Source organism: Lonchura striata, chromosome 10, assembly GCF_046129695.1.
Source record: "Lonchura striata isolate bLonStr1 chromosome 10, bLonStr1.mat, whole genome shotgun sequence".
NCBI classification, from domain to species: domain Eukaryota; kingdom Metazoa; phylum Chordata; class Aves; order Passeriformes; family Estrildidae; genus Lonchura; species Lonchura striata.
Genome location: NC_134612.1, coordinates 12,187,086 through 12,203,813, shown reverse-complemented (window position 1 = coordinate 12,203,813; position 16,728 = coordinate 12,187,086). Strand labels below are relative to the sequence as shown.

At 40.7% G+C, this 16,728-nt stretch overlaps 1 protein-coding gene across 3 annotated transcripts in view; it reads left to right on the top strand.

Moving 5' to 3' along the window:
• The window catches only part of PID1 (phosphotyrosine interaction domain containing 1), a 92,016-nt gene that overhangs the window by 33,126 nt on the left and 42,162 nt on the right, over nucleotides 1-16,728 (top strand). For 2 of the 3 annotated variants that reach the window (XM_021536980.3, XM_021536979.3), the window contains exon 2: nucleotides 8,713-8,859. The exons of the other annotated variant lie outside the window; for it this stretch is intronic. In XM_021536980.3, coding sequence (XP_021392655.1) covers nucleotides 8,713-8,859 — 147 coding nt within the window. The remainder of the gene's footprint in view (nucleotides 1-8,712; nucleotides 8,860-16,728) is intronic. 3 annotated transcript variants of the gene reach the window in all.

The following is a 16,728-nucleotide window of genomic DNA, read 5'->3' as shown; positions in this document are numbered from 1 at the left end:
GTGGGACCCAAATTTCCTCTATATTTTGCATTGTCTGCTCAAAGGTTTGTATAGCTATAATCCTGGCAGAGTTCCCCCACGATGAATAATTTGGTGTTGGAGGTGGGAAAGGAGTAGTGTTGCAGATGAAATGCCTGTGAGTATAGTCAGGGCTGGGGAAGTTCCTTGAGATGGGACAGTTGTGCTGGCCAGACACAGCTCCCTGGGGATGCTCTGGGGCAGGCACTGATGGTGCTCATGAGGATGCGTGGTAGGAGGGAAGGCTAAAGCCACCAGGCTTCTTCATCCTTTGCAAGGGCTGATGAAGGCTTCCCAAAATGGCTGACATGCTAAAGATGCAGGTTCATTCCCTTGGAAGTGGCTTGTGTCCATGGGAAGTAGGAGGATCCCTTCTTAGAGACGCTCAGGAGTGCGAGGTTTAAATCTTGGGGGTGGTTGTGACCCAGAAAAAGCAGTGCTGTACATTAGCATCAAAGGACTTGGTGATAAAAAAAAAAAAAAACAAAAAACTTTAGAGGAAGGAATGGATGCTTGTTATTTTGCACCTCTCAATACAATAATTCATTAGACCAGAAATTAATTTGATTTACATTTAGCAATAGGTAACCTTTTTTGTCAAGAATTTGTGCATGTTGTATGTCCATAGTATTAAACAGTGTTACTTGTAGCATATAATCAGGGCAGATTCCATTTTTGTAGCACGTGCCTTTATCACCCAGTCTGTATCCCTGTCTCAGAAACAAAGTCTTAGCAATGCAAGAGAGGTGTCACTGAACTACATAGCTACTAACCAAATTATTGCTTTATTGCAAAAAATGAAGGAGTGGCAGAGTGAAACATTGGTTTTGAAAGGGCTGCATTGCAGAATGCAGTGGCTGTCTGGCAGGTATTGTCTGAGATGGGCTTCTTGTGCCAGGCACAGAGTGAGGAGAAAAACTTTTTAAAGCATCCTCTGACACAGACATTATTGGAAAGCCTCCAAGAGCAAATTGAAAAAGCAACAGCTGCCTTCATGCTGCAGGATTCCATTGTTTTAATATTGGGCCAACTATACCAAATAATACATGTACTGGGAACTCATGTTAGGAGAAAAATATGTTGGAAAGCAGCTTAGGGGTCAGCTCAAAATCAAAGTGGATGAACTTGACATATCTATGCTGCTGCGTGTTCTATTTTGTTCTTTCTTTTCTTGTCAGCTCCTATTTCTTAATTTATTTCTACTTTTTTCTTTTTTTTTTCTTTAAACCATTACCTTGTCTTGGACTTGTATTTTGACTGCCATTTGTCCTGAAAAATGCTGGAGCTGATAAATTCTTCTGCTTCCACTGAGAAATTCTGGCATCTTTGAAACTGTAATCTAGTTTAAAATTCCAGAACTAGTTCAGCTGTGACAAAGTTATTAGATTTTGAGAGTTAACAGTAATTTCTGGGGCCAAAATTTTGGTAGTAGTTACTTATGAGAACAGCTCTGTTGATATATTGGTCAAGGTCTTTTTATGCTTTATTGATGTGAAAAAAAATGTTCTGTTATAAAATATATATGCCATGAACACCAGGCATTGGAACCTACAGCTTACTTCTAAATATATTTAACAGTCATCAGTAGGTAAAATACTGTAAAAACCCAAATCTAAACAGTTATATTTAGATGTTCATCTTCTAACCAACATGCCTTTGACCTGGGAATTTAGCCAGTATAACATAGAGACTGATGAAAGAACATTTTACTGTGGTACTGTGACTCATGTCTTAGAGAGGTTTTATTTTCATGATCTTTTATTTTCATGATTTTGAGTGTCCTGAAATATTGACTCCCTCCTTCCTACTGTGATGTGGATCTCTGTAGTGAGGCTCTATGTTCTGAGCAGTTGTGACTGAACTGGGAACTTGGTCTCTGAATATCCTGTCTTAGATTTGTTTAGTTTGACTGATGATGGAGAGATGTTAGAGGATCAGTCATGAAATTCTCATCTGGCTCTGAAGTTCTCTGTAGTTTGGAGGGTGTTTGTATCTGGGACTGTTTTGTTTGGGCAGCAATCCTGCTGATCGGAATCGCATAAGCTTGGCAACAGAACGGGGGCATTCAGCCAGAGCAAACTTGAAGTACACAGGGTCTGAGAACAAAACGTTTCACATGAATTAAATTGTGAGGAAACTGAAATTCTTTAAACTTTTAAGAAAACAAGGCAATGTGAGCACTGTCACACAGGCAGCTGTGTGATCACAGGTATGGACAGGGAGTGCTGGTTCTATTTATGAAATCTTGATAATTATGTGTTTTTAAGAGATACATCTTGGCACCACAAGAAAAGGGAGACCCCCAAGAAATTGATGTCAGAGTGAGATGGAATAATTCTCAGTACTTGCATGCAAAGATCCAGTAGCATCTTCGCTGGAAGGCTTTTTGACACTCAGCTGATTTTGGTGTCCTATGTACTTTATAATGCTTTTCTGTCTGCAGTCTTGCATCCCTTTCATTATCTATTGTTTCTGTATACTACAGGTTTTTCCATCAGAGCTTTATCCTTGGCTCCTCTATTACCCTCAGTAATGGCAGGAGAAGTCAGGAGGGCTCTGCCTGGCATCATTTTTTGTAGTGCCGCCTCTCCCAAATCTCATGCCCTGCTTGCTTCGATGCCATCTTGCTCCTGCTGTTCTTTCATGAGGATTAGAGCTTATCCTGTCAAATGCAGATTACTCCTTTCTGTGCCCAAATTCTCTGCCACCCCATCTCTCTCCTATGCTGTCTGCTGGGTAGGGTGGAAGGAGCACGGGGGCATGAGGGGGGAAGTGGTGGCAGGCACTGGTTGAGTCTCATGTGCAGCCATGCATGGTCATTGGACGTGTGGAGAGGGGGAAAAAGTTTGGTTGGTTTTGTGGTTGGTTTTTGTTTTTGTTTTGTGGAACATTTCCCAGATACTTTGTCCCAGGATTCTTGTGGGTGCCATGCCCTCAGCCCACTGAGTCATGACAAGTTGTGCCATAGGCCTGGCCAAGCTCCTCTACTTACAAAATGTATCACAGGGTGCCTGCAGGCAAGCCTGTCTTACCACTTCTGCATGTTGCCAATTTTTTGTGATTGAAAGGTGAAAATTCAGGCATAATTATATGATATGACTTTTCACACAAATAGCATCTGTTACCTGAAAGAGATTGAATGGATTTGTTTTGATAAGCTGGAAAAATATAGATTTTGAGATACTAGATGATATAAGATTTTAATAACCAGATTTCTGGAGCTGGATTTGTTTCAAGAAGGCTGCTTGGGATGGATCATCTTGAGTATAGTTGTAATGGTCTTGGGTTTGTACATGCCAGTTTTGTGTTACAGACCAGGCTGCTGGTGGGATGATTTCTGACTTTATCATGATAAATTGCTTCCATCCCTTCTGTAGTGAGTTTTATTGCAGTGCTCAGTACAATGTTTATATGAACTGCTAGTAAAGAATAAATAAATAAAGCATGATATAGTTTAATATGGGGGAGGGAAAGCGTTTATATTGTATTAGCAGTATTTGTTTAACAAGAAATGGATCAGAGATGACATTTATCTGTATTGGACAGATTGGCTTTAAACACAACAAAGCATTGAAATGGATTAGTTTTCATATAGATCAGAATGCTTCTTTCCTTGCTGAAAAGCTGGAGGCTTGGGGTTGGGTGGTCCTCAGCTCACAGCTGTGCTCGTGTACCTCATGGGGGAACCACAGTGCTAAAGGTCTGCTGTGCTGTCATCTCCTCTTGTATAGACTGGACATGCTGGTAGTCAGATTCCACTGGGAACAGTGGAAAAGGAACCGGTGAAAAGGAACCTTTGTACTTTTTAAAATTCTCTTGCAGCTCAATTCACTTGGTTGTGTCTTTCTTCTCCTAGGCTGCTTTTTCTTGCTGTGGGATGCTATTGAAAGGTTCTGGGCTCATTTGAGACTAAATGGGTTTCAGAGGTAGAGAGATACTTGTGCTGAAATAGTAAATTATAGATATTATTTTTGAATTTCCCTTCATCTTTTGCTGATGCACTAACATGGATTTCATCTGAGAATTACTTTGTAGGTGCTGTAGAAGGATGAATTGCCCAGAGGACTGATTCTTGCTCTGGCAGATCCCTCTTTCAGAGTCTGAACTTTTAGAATAACTCTTTTTCATAAGTAAACATCCTATCATTTTTAGGTTTGGAGTCAATGTGCATCTTTGGCAAAATTGGCTGAGTACAGGTCATCTGGAAATGTGATGCCATTTGATGCAGTCATGTGTTGATTGTAATGCTGATGTTAAGGGAGAATGGGGGATGAGGGGGGATGAGGGCTAAGGTGCTGAAGACTTTTCTTTCAATCACCATGTTGCAACCCAGTCAACCTGTAAAATGTATTTATTTTGCTTAACTCCTGTTGCTGGATCACAGATTACAATGAGTTACATTCCCCTCTTTCTTGACATTTATTTTTATACTCCTATCCAATATATAACCCTTTCTTAGATTTTGAATTTGGAAATAAATTACCTTTATTTCCATTAGGAAAATTAAAAAGTCTGCTAGGCTTGGCTGCTGAATACTCAATGTTGTGAGCAGCAGTGACTGTTTTGTCAAGATCTGAAGATAAAGAGCATTATTATTACAAATTTCAGTGCATAATTTTCTCTTCCAAGTCATGTTTCTTTGCATGGAATCATAGTTATTTTCTCCAAGATATTTGGCCTGAGTTCTGGTAGTGACTGCATTTTTGCTGACAAACTAAACCAAATGCTGCTAATTTTTAGTTTTAACTGCAACAGAAATTGTGCCTGAGCTAAATATGCAGCATGTTGAATGTTCTGAACTAGTTAGTCTAGAGCCAATGTGTGACTATTGAGCTGATAACAAAATATACGTTAAGCAACACAGAGGTTCTTGATTCTTGCATTCAGTTAACTGGTAGCTAAGTGTACTAGTGATGGCAGGGTTTTCGTTGAAATAGGGAGCACTTTGAGGGTCACCAAGGAGGCAAGAGGCAGTATCTCTGTAGTAAATCTTAGCCAGCTATGGGTTTGGGCTACCAGTTATGCACTGTTTGGTTTTCTTCTGCAGGGAGAAAGGAAAACATTAAGATGAGTAAACTAAGCAAAATAATCTGATGGAACTTGAATACTTGAAAAAACTATGGTTTTGAATTAAGATAATTGTCCAGTGTTATTATCAACATTTATTAAATTTTGCTCTGAATGATATAATGTTCAGCAACTAGTAAAATACAATGCTAATTACAGGTCTGATGCTTTCTTTGGCATTGAAGATATTTTCATTTGTTATATTTGAAAGAAATACAAGGAGTCATATCAGTAGAACCATCTAAATGGATAAAGAATGAGCAATGTGTAGTTTTGAGCTGTTGGTATAATCATGCTAACTAAGAATATCTTCTTATGATGAATTTCTGTAGAAGAGCCACCAAATGAACCTAGTGGTTCTGGCACATGAAACGTGAATGGTATAATGTTCCCTGAAACATTGTTCACTGGGTTGCCAAAGTCATGCTTTTCAAGAACTTTGTGAATTTAAAGCACTTTAAAGAGATATTTCGAGTTCACAGCAGTAGAGAGAAAATGACTCTTCTCAAAAAATACATTGGCTGCTGTTATAGATCAGCTTTTGCCAACAGTTTCTGCAGAAGATGCCAGTTTGGAGTGGAAATCCAAGAAATGGGTTCAGGAAAGCACTTTATCCTGTTCTTGGCTTAAAGCACGTGAATAATCCCATTGACTACCCACGTGTGCTTCACTGCGACTGCTCACATAGTGAAAGTTAGGCATGTGTTTAAATAATGTGCTTATTTGGGGGCTCCCTGCATGATGTCTGCTGGCAGAGACTTGATTTTCTTATGGCAGCCATCAAATGACCTGTTCAGGGAGCACAGTGTGGTCTGCATTAGCCCTGTGGGCCAAAGCAAAGGCTATTTCTGTGTCCGCCCCCAGTCCTTTCTGCACTTCCCTGGCAGCTGATCAGCTGTTTGCTGCCAATTGTGCTCTCGTGTTTTTGGCACCCAACTGCTCCAACTTGCTGCTCATGCAAGTATTGAATTGTCTTTATAAGGCAGAGTAGGCTTTTCCTTGTTTGAGATTGTATATGTGGTTGTTATGACATGAAAAAAAAGATCATTGCTGTATTTTCTTCATTTTGGTCAAATTGTGCCCTTTCTGTCAGTAGTCCCACTGAAGTTTATAGAGATGTCAGCAGAGTAGAACAGCCATTTTGCAGGTCCAAGCTCGCTGCTCAGAAGGGCTAAATGGAGTTGTTTACATCTGTTGTCTAATGGAAGCACCATTCTTTACTGGAGAAGCCCTGTAAACAGATCATTTATGGAAATAGAGCTCTTTCAGGATTCAAGGGAGGGAAAAGTTAAATGCTAGGACAGGTTCTTCAACCCGATTATTTCACAGCCATTATCTCTGCTGATCCAAAATTGGCTCACTTGGGAAATAGTACAACTTAACCTTAATTTTCCGTCTTTTTCCATCTTTTTATTTTTTCCATCTCTTCCTTCCTCTTTCATCCAGTGCATGCACAAGACAGCAGCAGAAAGCCCTGGAGGTAGCATTTCCCCAGGCTTGAAAAGGGATTGTTTGCAGGGGAAATCGCTGTGACCTGTGCATAGCTGGGCCTGAGCTCCAGCAGCCTTTGTCTTCTGTGTTTTATTCTCTTCCAGAAATACAACCTCAGCAGCACGTTAGCAGACCTAGAGCCTATAGGTAGAAGCAAGTCAAGCTGTCGTAGACGGCAGTTAGTCAGTGGGATCAGCAAGACCAGGACTGCAGCTGGTAATCAACGATGCTCCTTTAAACACAGCATCTCAAACCTTCCACTTGCTTTGTACTCCCCATGGCTCTTTACCTGCTCTTCAGCCTTTGCTAACAGTTCCACTGGAGAGGCTTAGGAAACTCCAAACAAACAGCTGTTAATTGCAATTTAAAGTAAAATGAAGTAGGTTTTCTCAGTCAGTTTAGCAATCCTGGCTGTCAAAGAGCTCTGTTATCTTCAGAAACATATCAGAGAATATTCTTTAATGCACAATCATCTTAAATGATCATACATTTAAGAGTACTTTTTTTGCTGGAGCTGTGTTTGGGGAAGTGAATGGGGTAACGTGTAATATGAGCAGATGAAAAATAGTATGAGTAGAGCGCTTCACTGGGATGAAAATTTGAATGCTTGCACAAACACCACAGAGGTCCTAAAGTGTTGCTGTTAACAGGCTGTAACTTCATGTGTGAAATAGGTAAGCAAGTACTGCTTTCACAGACTGTTAGTGTATATGCCTTGAACATATTTCTAAGAGTCTTTGAAGTGCTGTACTTCCAGTAGGATAACAATTATTAGACCTAAACACTGACAATCTAAGGACTGAACTGTTACAAAAGTGTATCAACAGGCTTTCAGTTGGCACATGATAAAGTATTTATGACCTGCGAGCAAGTTTATTTTCAAAGGAATATTCATATCCACAAAAATCCATAGAAAACCAGCATAGTATCTAAATAGTTGATTCATCCCCTGTGGATAAATAAAATGTTGAATAGACAGTCTCTTCATTTAAAGTACAGGGCTGAACAACAAGGACCTGTGTTGATTTCTAACTCTGATGGAGACTTCTTGCATGGTTCTGGGAAATCACTCACCATCTCTTTTTCTGCAATCCAAACCTTGCAATACTTGTCTGCCTTGTGGAGGTAAAGTGGAGACTGAGAAAAGGGGTGGCTGCAAAGCAAGTTAAGAATCTCCTATCAAAAGTCAGAACAAATGGTTTAGTTTTGAGGAAAGTAACCTGGAGTCATTGCACGTACATCTAATAACTGCTGCTTGATAAGAGTCAACTTATGAAGTTTTGATAAAGTCGTATTTTACTAGGCAGCACTGTGGCACATTACTACTACATATCTGCAATTTTTTTCCCTTAGATGAATAGTAGCATGTGAAAATGTTTTTGAAATGAAAATCAGGTCAAAGAAAAATCTAAATGTTAAAAAAAAATTTCTTGACTCCCCTGATTCCACAAAATTGATTTGGAAGTCCTTCAAGGATTGAATTTACTCACTCTAAGCAATTGCTGAGAAACTTTTAATTTGATGATTTTACTGCCCACTTGGATAGTTCTTCACCTAAGCCTGGGGAGACTGTTTTAGAAAGTGACAAATTTTGAGTGACATCTATTCATTGGTACCAAGAGTGACATTTACATTGGAGGCTACAGGAATTATTGCTTACAAAGGAAGAGAATATAAAATTCACAAAGGCAAACCAATGCGGGATTCAACTCGGTGGGAATGGTAACATCTACAAAGGTCATTGGGATGAGATTTAAGTACAGAGGAAGGAGAACAAGTTCTTTTAATGGTCTTTGATCCCCTGTTCTTCCTCCCTGTGGACATTAATAGTGGAACTGGGTCCATGACCAGCCTTATTATGGTACTTGCAAATGATCAGAGGTTGAATTTAGACCCTTTGTGGAACAAATGTGAACTATAATGAATTCTTTCACTTTCTGTATGTCTTTTTTAATTAAAAATAGTCTCCACATTGCTGATTGTAATGAATGCTCTTAAGTCATAGAACTAGTTGAGTCTCCCCAGGAAAGCTTGCGAGGCATTGAACAGCAAGTGAAACATGCAGACACATCCAATTATTAACTCTCATTTTTATGCACTAGAACTGGAGGTAATTTCTTTTCTTTTTCTGTTTAGCACTTTCAGACCATGTTAAAGACTAAGTTGAATGTCCTAACTCTTCGTAAAGAGCCTCTCCCGACAGTGATCTTCCATGAACCAGAAGCCATTGAGCTGTGCACCACAACTCCCCTCATGAAGACCCGGACTCACACTGGCTGCAAGGTACTCTGAAGTATAAACTGAGGGAGTGAGGCCACTGTGGAGGTGTCCCGTGTGATTGTGAGAACTCTAAAGAGCCCAGAGTAACCAACACCGTTCTGGAAATTCCATTAACTGCTACTATTACTATAATGTTTCTGAATCAAAAAAGCCATTGAGCATTTTTGACCAGGAGTTTTGGGTTTTAGGAGGAAAAGATTTGGATTACATGTCACGATGCAAATTGTGGAGGATTTCTAATAGCCTGGATGAACTGCTGGTTGTAAACACTGACATTATTTCTGTGAGGGCTAGTGCTGCAGCTTAAAACTCGAGGTTAGTTTGGTTGGGTTTTTTTTCTTTGTTAGTTTGGGGGTTTTAAGATTAAAAAGAGGGAAAAGGAGGGCAGGATATTTACTTCTTTATTTTGTTAAGCAACAAGATCAATATGCCCTGTTACATCAAAAACGGAGCTTCTGCAAAGGCTATTCCTCTTTTAAAAAGTTTAATGGCTTAAGAGCCTGGAGTGTGTTCTCCTGTGGTAAGAAACCATATAAAAATAGGAAACAAATCTGCACTGTTTGCATCTTTTCTTGGAGTAATTTTCCTTGATCACAGAGCTCTCCTGGCCTTGCAGAGCCAAGGGCAGCCTAGCAGACTGAGCTGGACACCAGTCTGGCCTGTGCTGCCACTTGGGGCTTGGCAACCAATTCCCCTTCACCCATCCTGGCTACCATTTGTTGGGAGTATCCACCTGCCCTTGAGGGTCTTAGTGAAAATGGGGAGAACTGGGCTTCAGACTTCCCTGCTCTGTAAAGTGTTAACTCCAGGAGAGCTGTTGCTGGATGCTATGTGTGCTGGATAACATCCAAAGTGCAATTAAATGTTCCCTGCCACAGTGTGTACACAAACATGTGCACACACACTCTTCCTTGCTGGGGGATCAGATGTGAGTGAGGTGGGGTTGGAAGAAATTGCTTTCCCCTGCTTCTCTTGGCATACTGTACTTGGGCACCCCAGGCCTGGCACTTCCTCAGCAGTTTGTTCTTGAGAAGTGTCACTTCCCAAGTGTTTGACTCTTTGTCTGACACAATAGCCAGGAACAGGACTCTGCTGCTGGGTGTTGAAGCAGAGGTGCCCTGTGCTGATGCAGAGGAATGCAGGGGAAGCAACCCTAATATGCTTTGTATGGTAGCTCACAGCATCTGCTCTTCCATGGTGGTGCTTTTGTCCTTTATGTTGGCATCAAATGAATTTTTAGGGAATATTAGTATCATCAAAATGGTTCACCAAGTATCTGGCTTTCACCCCCAGTCGGAGAGGTCAGGCATAATAATGCTTTCTGAAATCAGTTTATCTTTGTGAATGTGTATAGAATTTAAATGAAGCTTTTTATCCAACTTACAGTCCTTCAATTGGAAAGAATTGCAGAGAGATGTTGAACCCCTCAGTGAAGAGAATCTCAGATTCAGATCTCTTTTATTTAAATCTCTTTTATTTAAATCTCTTTTATTTAAATCTCTTTTATTTATTCATTTATTTTTCCTGCAGTATAGCATAGTAGTGCTGACTAGGGAACATCTACCACAACACTCCCATTTTCCTTCTTGCATTTTTTCTCCTTCTCCCCTTCCCCTATAGCTAGTTTACCTCCTGTCAGCGTTGGAGTTTTATGATGGTGGTTTTGGGGTAGTGGCCATGCATTCTTCAAGTGATTCAGCTGTTGTGATTTTCAGTACCTGCCATGTTTATGTTGTTCCTGTGGCAAAGAAATCCTCTCCTGTTAATAACTGAAAGGCTTCAATTTCACCCAGTCTCTGTAGTCACAACCTCTTTCTTTTCTCCCTCTTTTTTCCTGACTAAATGTGTTCTTCCTGCCAACTGTTAATAGGTAATTAACTTCCCTGTCCTCTTTCCCCTCTGATTATTAGTTTTTTTGCTGACTGATACAACAGTATAACATTGCCATAAAAAAACCTAGAATTTTATAATATGATTTTTTGCTCTGGCAGGTCTGATCAATTCCTGTTATTCTGGGTGTAAGGCAGGAGATGCTGTGGCATTGCTGGTACCACCACGCCTGTCTCGTTCTGAGACTTGGGCTTTTCAGGCAAGAGCACAGCAGCCAGTTTCTACTTGCTTTCATGAGTCACGCTTTTCTGATCCTCAATCATTTTATTCCTCTTGACTGAAATTCCTCCAATTTTCTATGTAATCCCATTAATGAGATAGCATCATTTGTCTGACAGAGGCTCCAGACATCTAATTGTATTGCACAGTTTTAACATAAGCCTCAGCTGGCACCATCTTGTTATGGGAACTTGACACATGCAATTGCTTTGCTGTTTAGAGGTCTGGGCATTGGTTTTCTGATGTGATTGCTCTTGTACTTGTCCTTTCATCACAAGACAGTCTTTTCTTTTTGCTTTCATTTGCAGTTAGCTGCTGAATCTTGAAGAAAAAAACCTTTTTTGCTGAGATCTAATTTCATTTAGTAATTCAGTGGGGTGATTTTAAGAATAGCAGGGAAATGTCTAGTTTGAAGTAATCTTGGGGAACCCCATCAAATCTGGAAAGTTAAAACAGTTGAACAAATTCAGAGATCTTTTCTTTCTTGTCCAGTTCCACATCTGGTGCAACTTCATTGCCATCATGGTTTCTCAAATATAATTTTTTTACTTATAACAGAAGGCTTAAGACTCATTCCTCCTATAACTGCATGTGTACACCTGCCTGCTTGGGTCTGATGTTCTTGTTGTCCTTCCCACCCTTCTAGACTCGTGGACATGGTTGCCCCAAGAAGGAGAAATGGATAGTGTTAGCACTGATTTGCAGCATAGGGCTTTAGGTGCACACATTTGGGAGCTTGTGGTGCTGGTTGCTCAGTCAGGTGGGTTGACTTGGAGGCTGTAGCTCCCAAAGGGCACCTTCTTTCCCTCCTTTGCCCACCAGCCCTGTTTGCAAGTGGGGAGTGGCAGGCCTGGGATCAGAGTGGTGCAGCCCCAGGCAGCAGACAGTCCAAACCAGAGCAGGATTTCTGGGTACAATGAAATATTCAGCCTCTGTGCTTTCTCCTGGGGTATAATTTAAACCATGCTGTACAGTCACTGGAGGCAGGTCTCTGGCCCAAGGAGCTGCAGCCTCATGTCCTCCTTCAGCTGAGGATGCTAGGGTAGGGCACTGAGATGCAGTGCCCAGAGAGCTGCCATTTCCCTGGGGGACACAACTGGGGACCTGTGTGCACCCTGCCTCTTCCCTGCAATGGGTGTGGCATTTATGAATGCTGGGTCACCAAGGGCTAAGGTCGGCAGCTGCTCCAAAAAGTGAAAAAACCCACCTGGCTTATTATATACCTGTAAATAGCAAGTCTCAGCTTAAGCTAAACCACCCTTTCTTGAAGAATGACAAAAAAGAGTGAGAATAAATCTTTTGTTAGTAAGTGGACCACACTTTCAGTCCCAGGTTTTGATTTGATTTTATTTTAGTAGAGCATGTTTTCCATTTGGGTATGAGCGTGATTTAGACGTGTGTATAGAAAAAAGCATCAATTCTTCTTCAGATCCTAGGGATTTCAATTAAACTGTGCCTGTCCTGCTCGTAGGTATTTCGTGTCAAATGGGCACTCCTGTGTTTCAGCTGGAAACCTGCTTGTCACTTATCCCAGCACTGAGTACCACCAGATGGAAATGCAAAATCTGGAATATCTCCAGATAATAAGTTACTCTCTACTCAGAAATGCCTGCTTTCTCCATGCCTTTTAACAGATTTTGCTTAAGTTCTGCATGGTTTGTTCTTTCTTAATGTCCTAATCAGCTTATATTGATTCTAATGTTTCTTGATTTCTGTCCCTTTGAGCCATGGTGGTGGCATGAAGGGAGCTGCCTAAATGACTTTCTCTCTCCTGCTGTAGCTTTTTCTGGCACTGGTGCAGTAATGAAAAAGGACAGAGGTTAAAAAGGAGGTCTGCAATTTTTGAAGTGGTGTAGTAGGTTTAATTTTTTTTTTCCTTTTTATTGGAAGACTCTTCAAAGTGAAGTCAGTGCTGAATAATCAGCACTGGGTCAGGCAATCTTATTCCTCCAGTTCCCACCAGTGGACAAGTTTTTCTCAGCAGCCTCAGAGGCTGAGAGGAGCATTAACAGTGCAAATAGTTGTATTCTTAAGAGAATGCTTTAAAGAAATAGGAAAATATATTTTAGTGATATGGTACTTACAGGAATGATACTCATTGCTTGCCTGTCTGAATGGATTGATTTGGGGAGCTTATTGATTCAGTCTTTGTGGAAGGTATGATGTGGAAGTCTCTGTGATGGGGTATCTTAATTTAAGATGGATGAAAGTCTTGTTCAAAAATTTCTAGAAATGGCATTTGTGGGGTAATAGTGTTTTAAAATCAAGTCTTGCACGTACTGATGGATATTTAAAAGTAGACAAGAAGTAACATTAATAGAGTTTGGTCTTTCAGAATAGCTTAATGGTTTCACTCCCAAACCAAAAAGGAAATGTTTCTTGTACTAATCTGGCTGCAGGCTGGTGGTGACAGTGGGGCCGAGGCCACAGCTGGGCTTCTGTGGCACCAGTGTAGCTGGACACCAAGCTTGACTGGTGTAACTCTGGGGTACAGCTGATGCTGGTACATGTTTGTCAACCTATGAACTGGATTTGGGGGGTTTCTGGGACAGCTGGGCAGTGCCTGAGACGCCCTGACCTGTGCCTGCCCTCCAGCAGCAGCTCTGGCCCTTCAGCAAAGCCAAAGGCTGTTGCCCTTGTTCCTGCTCTTCTCCCAGCTTTGCTGGGTGCTGCCAACAGTTTTCCTTTTCCCTTTGTCTCTCTGTCTTCCATTTTTCTTCTTTTCTCAAAAGTAGCTTTCACCATTAGAGACAATTCCATCACCTGTGGGCCCTACTAATGAATCTCCATGCACATTAAATTGTGTGCTTTGAGCAACAGGATGTACAGCAGTGCAGCAGAGACTGGAAATTTGGTCTGCAAGGGCTAAATGGACAAATGGGGATACAATTCAGCATCATAAAGTCACCCTAGGACGTAGGGGGAAGCTCATAATAGGCTTATAAGATGAATACAGAGAAAGATTGATTGTGATTTAATGATGATCTTTAGAATTACAATGTTTCTCCTTGGGATACATATTAAAAAAACATGAAACATTGTCTTAAAATTGCCCTCCTTAGTCTGATTCTAATTCCTTGTGTAAGGCAGTCATTTAGGAATAATGTCTTCTCAGATATTACTGCCTATTTTTGGTTTTCTGCCTTGTTAATTTTGATTGCAAAGGCCTTGCAGCAGGACTGTCTCTTACCACATACTTGCAAAATATCCCATTTCTACTCTACTCTACATGCCTCTATAGCAAATTTAGTAATGCTGTGTTGTTGCTTTTGTTGGTCATCACATTTTTGAAACTTACAATGTTGTTACTTTTTTCCCTGTAGGCCAGACTTTCCCAAGCTGTTTTCTTTCCCAAGCATTTCTGGCCTATGCAAGCTCTTCCACTGGTGTCCCATCCTCATCAGCTCAGCCTGCGGTGCCCAAATCTGTTACTGCTTGAGCATTCAGGGGTTCAGCATCTGCTGGGCCTGGAGGCCCTTCAGCATCCAGAAAATGTGTAAATTGATGAGCCATCCTCCCAGTTTCAAATAGCCTATATAGCATGGTTTTGGTGGTGGTAATTTCAGCCTCATTCCTCTTCCCCTTCATTGGTCCCCAGTGCCTGAGCTTTAGCTCTGGGTCACTGAAGTGTGGGCGAATGGCTTCTCTCTGCTGCCCTGTAATTGTTACTGTTTTGGGTTGGTTTGTCCTATTGAAACAGACAAAATGCAGCAAGAACACTGTCCCTCCTGTCAGTACCCAGAGACCAAGGTACCCTTTACTGGTTTTATGTCCTGTTGACTCAAATTAGCTGCAAATGCATCCACAGTCTCTCTGGAATGGTAAAATCCAGATGACATAAATGAGTAGTTAAAAATCTTGTGTTCTATTTAAATTTCCACAAATAATTTAAAAAGCCTAGTGCTGTTGAATGTTTATTGCTCTTTTGGCTACTGGAACCATAGCTGATTTGAAGCTGCACATATTCTTGAAACCACCTCACTTTATACTTATAAAACTTAATAAAAGTGCTCTCTTTGCATCTATAGAATGGTCAAGGATGATTTTTTTGAGTGCAGCTGTAAATATAAGTCCCACTAGCCTGGTCTTCATTACCATTTTGTAGGCCTGCAATATTAAAATGACCATTAACTTTAATAAAGAAACAAATTAAACAAGTGAGAAAAGCTAATTGTACCATCACTCCCCAGCCTGCTGTTTTCCATCATCTTTCATCTCAGTCAGAAGCACAGAGGGTTTTTTTCCTTCTTGCTTTATTAAAGGCCTTCTACTGTAATCCTTAAGCATTATTTTTGCATTGTGAACTGAGAGATTGTTTTTCTGCTTCTTTCTCCCCTCATAAAATGAACCAAAAGGACACATGTGACTTCTTGCATAGGGCAAAACTTAGTAGCTTCACTATATTTAGATATAGATAAAGTGCTGGTTGGTGAGAGATTCAGAGTCTGTATGATGTGTTTTCCAAAGGTGAAGTGAATCAAATAAACTAATAACCCAACAAGTATGCTATATAAAGATGCAGTATATTTTTTTTTTCTTTTTTTTTTTTTTTTTCTTTTTTTTCTTTTTTTTTTTTTTTAGGGTTACAGAAATAAAGGAAAAAAAAAGCAGCCCTCAGGCAGCACACACTGCAGGGTGTTTGACACTGGCTGCTCTCAGCTTAGGAAAAAGTCTCTCTTGCATATGATTTTTTTAATTACATGCATGGAAAACCCATTTATGTCAGTGGAATTTATACTTTAAATGAGTGCAGAAGACCTAATAGAAACATGAAGGGTAGATGCAAGTGCAGAAGGTTGTTAAAGCATCGCAATACTTAATTTCCTGATGTCCAGGAGTCTTAGGTGGAGAATATAAATTGGGTAAAGCAACTGAATTAATCTTTTAACTGAGCCTGCTTTAAATAGTATCTTCTGCAGTGTTCAGTTTTGCTGTGTTGGATGTATTTTGGCATAACTTTATTTGCTTACTGCTAAAGTGGCATTGTAAGAATAATGTATACTGAGAGCAGTGGAAGTTATGTCCTGTCAGATATGTTGGTGGTATTTGTTTTTTCCTTAGCATTTGCACTGGTGACGTTTTTCAAGCCATGGTTCAAGTAAAGGGCATCTTGTTATTGAGGAAGTTCTTACATCCCATCTAAAAATCATCATATATTGCAGTCAGCTCAATATTTCTGCTTTAACTACCTTCATAGAAGAATGTGTCTGTTTTCTGTGTATGGTGGAGCAACCTTGCTCTGAATATATGTATATTAATTAAAGGAAATCAGTTTTGCCTATTTACGTTTCCTTTTGGATTTTCACTGAAAAAGCGTGTCTCAAATAGTTTTAAAGAGCTCCATGAAAAGAATAAGACCATCACCTTGGGAGGGGAGCACTGGTGACAGGGAGGATTTCTGGGAGCTGCCCTGCATGTTTCTGGCCAGCAAAGGGCTGGAGATACCCTGGGTGCAGAGCCTTCTTCCTGTGGTTCCCCTTGGGTTTGCTTCCAGAGGGAGGGAGCCCAAGGCTGGGCATGTTTTCAGGAAGATCAGATGTGAGTTGAGTTTCATGGAGATGTGTGAAAATATGCTGAAAATAGCTCTGTGTGTGTGCACATTCCCAGGAGCATTAGGGGACTGTGGTCCCTACTTGTTGGGCTGTGTGGGAAGGCTTCCAGTTGCTGTGGACCCTGCAGACAGACTGGGCACCTGGGAAGAGAGGTCCCCCTGCCCCAGTGCTGCCAATTTGTGTTGAGGAGGTCTCTTCAGTTCCTCAGAGC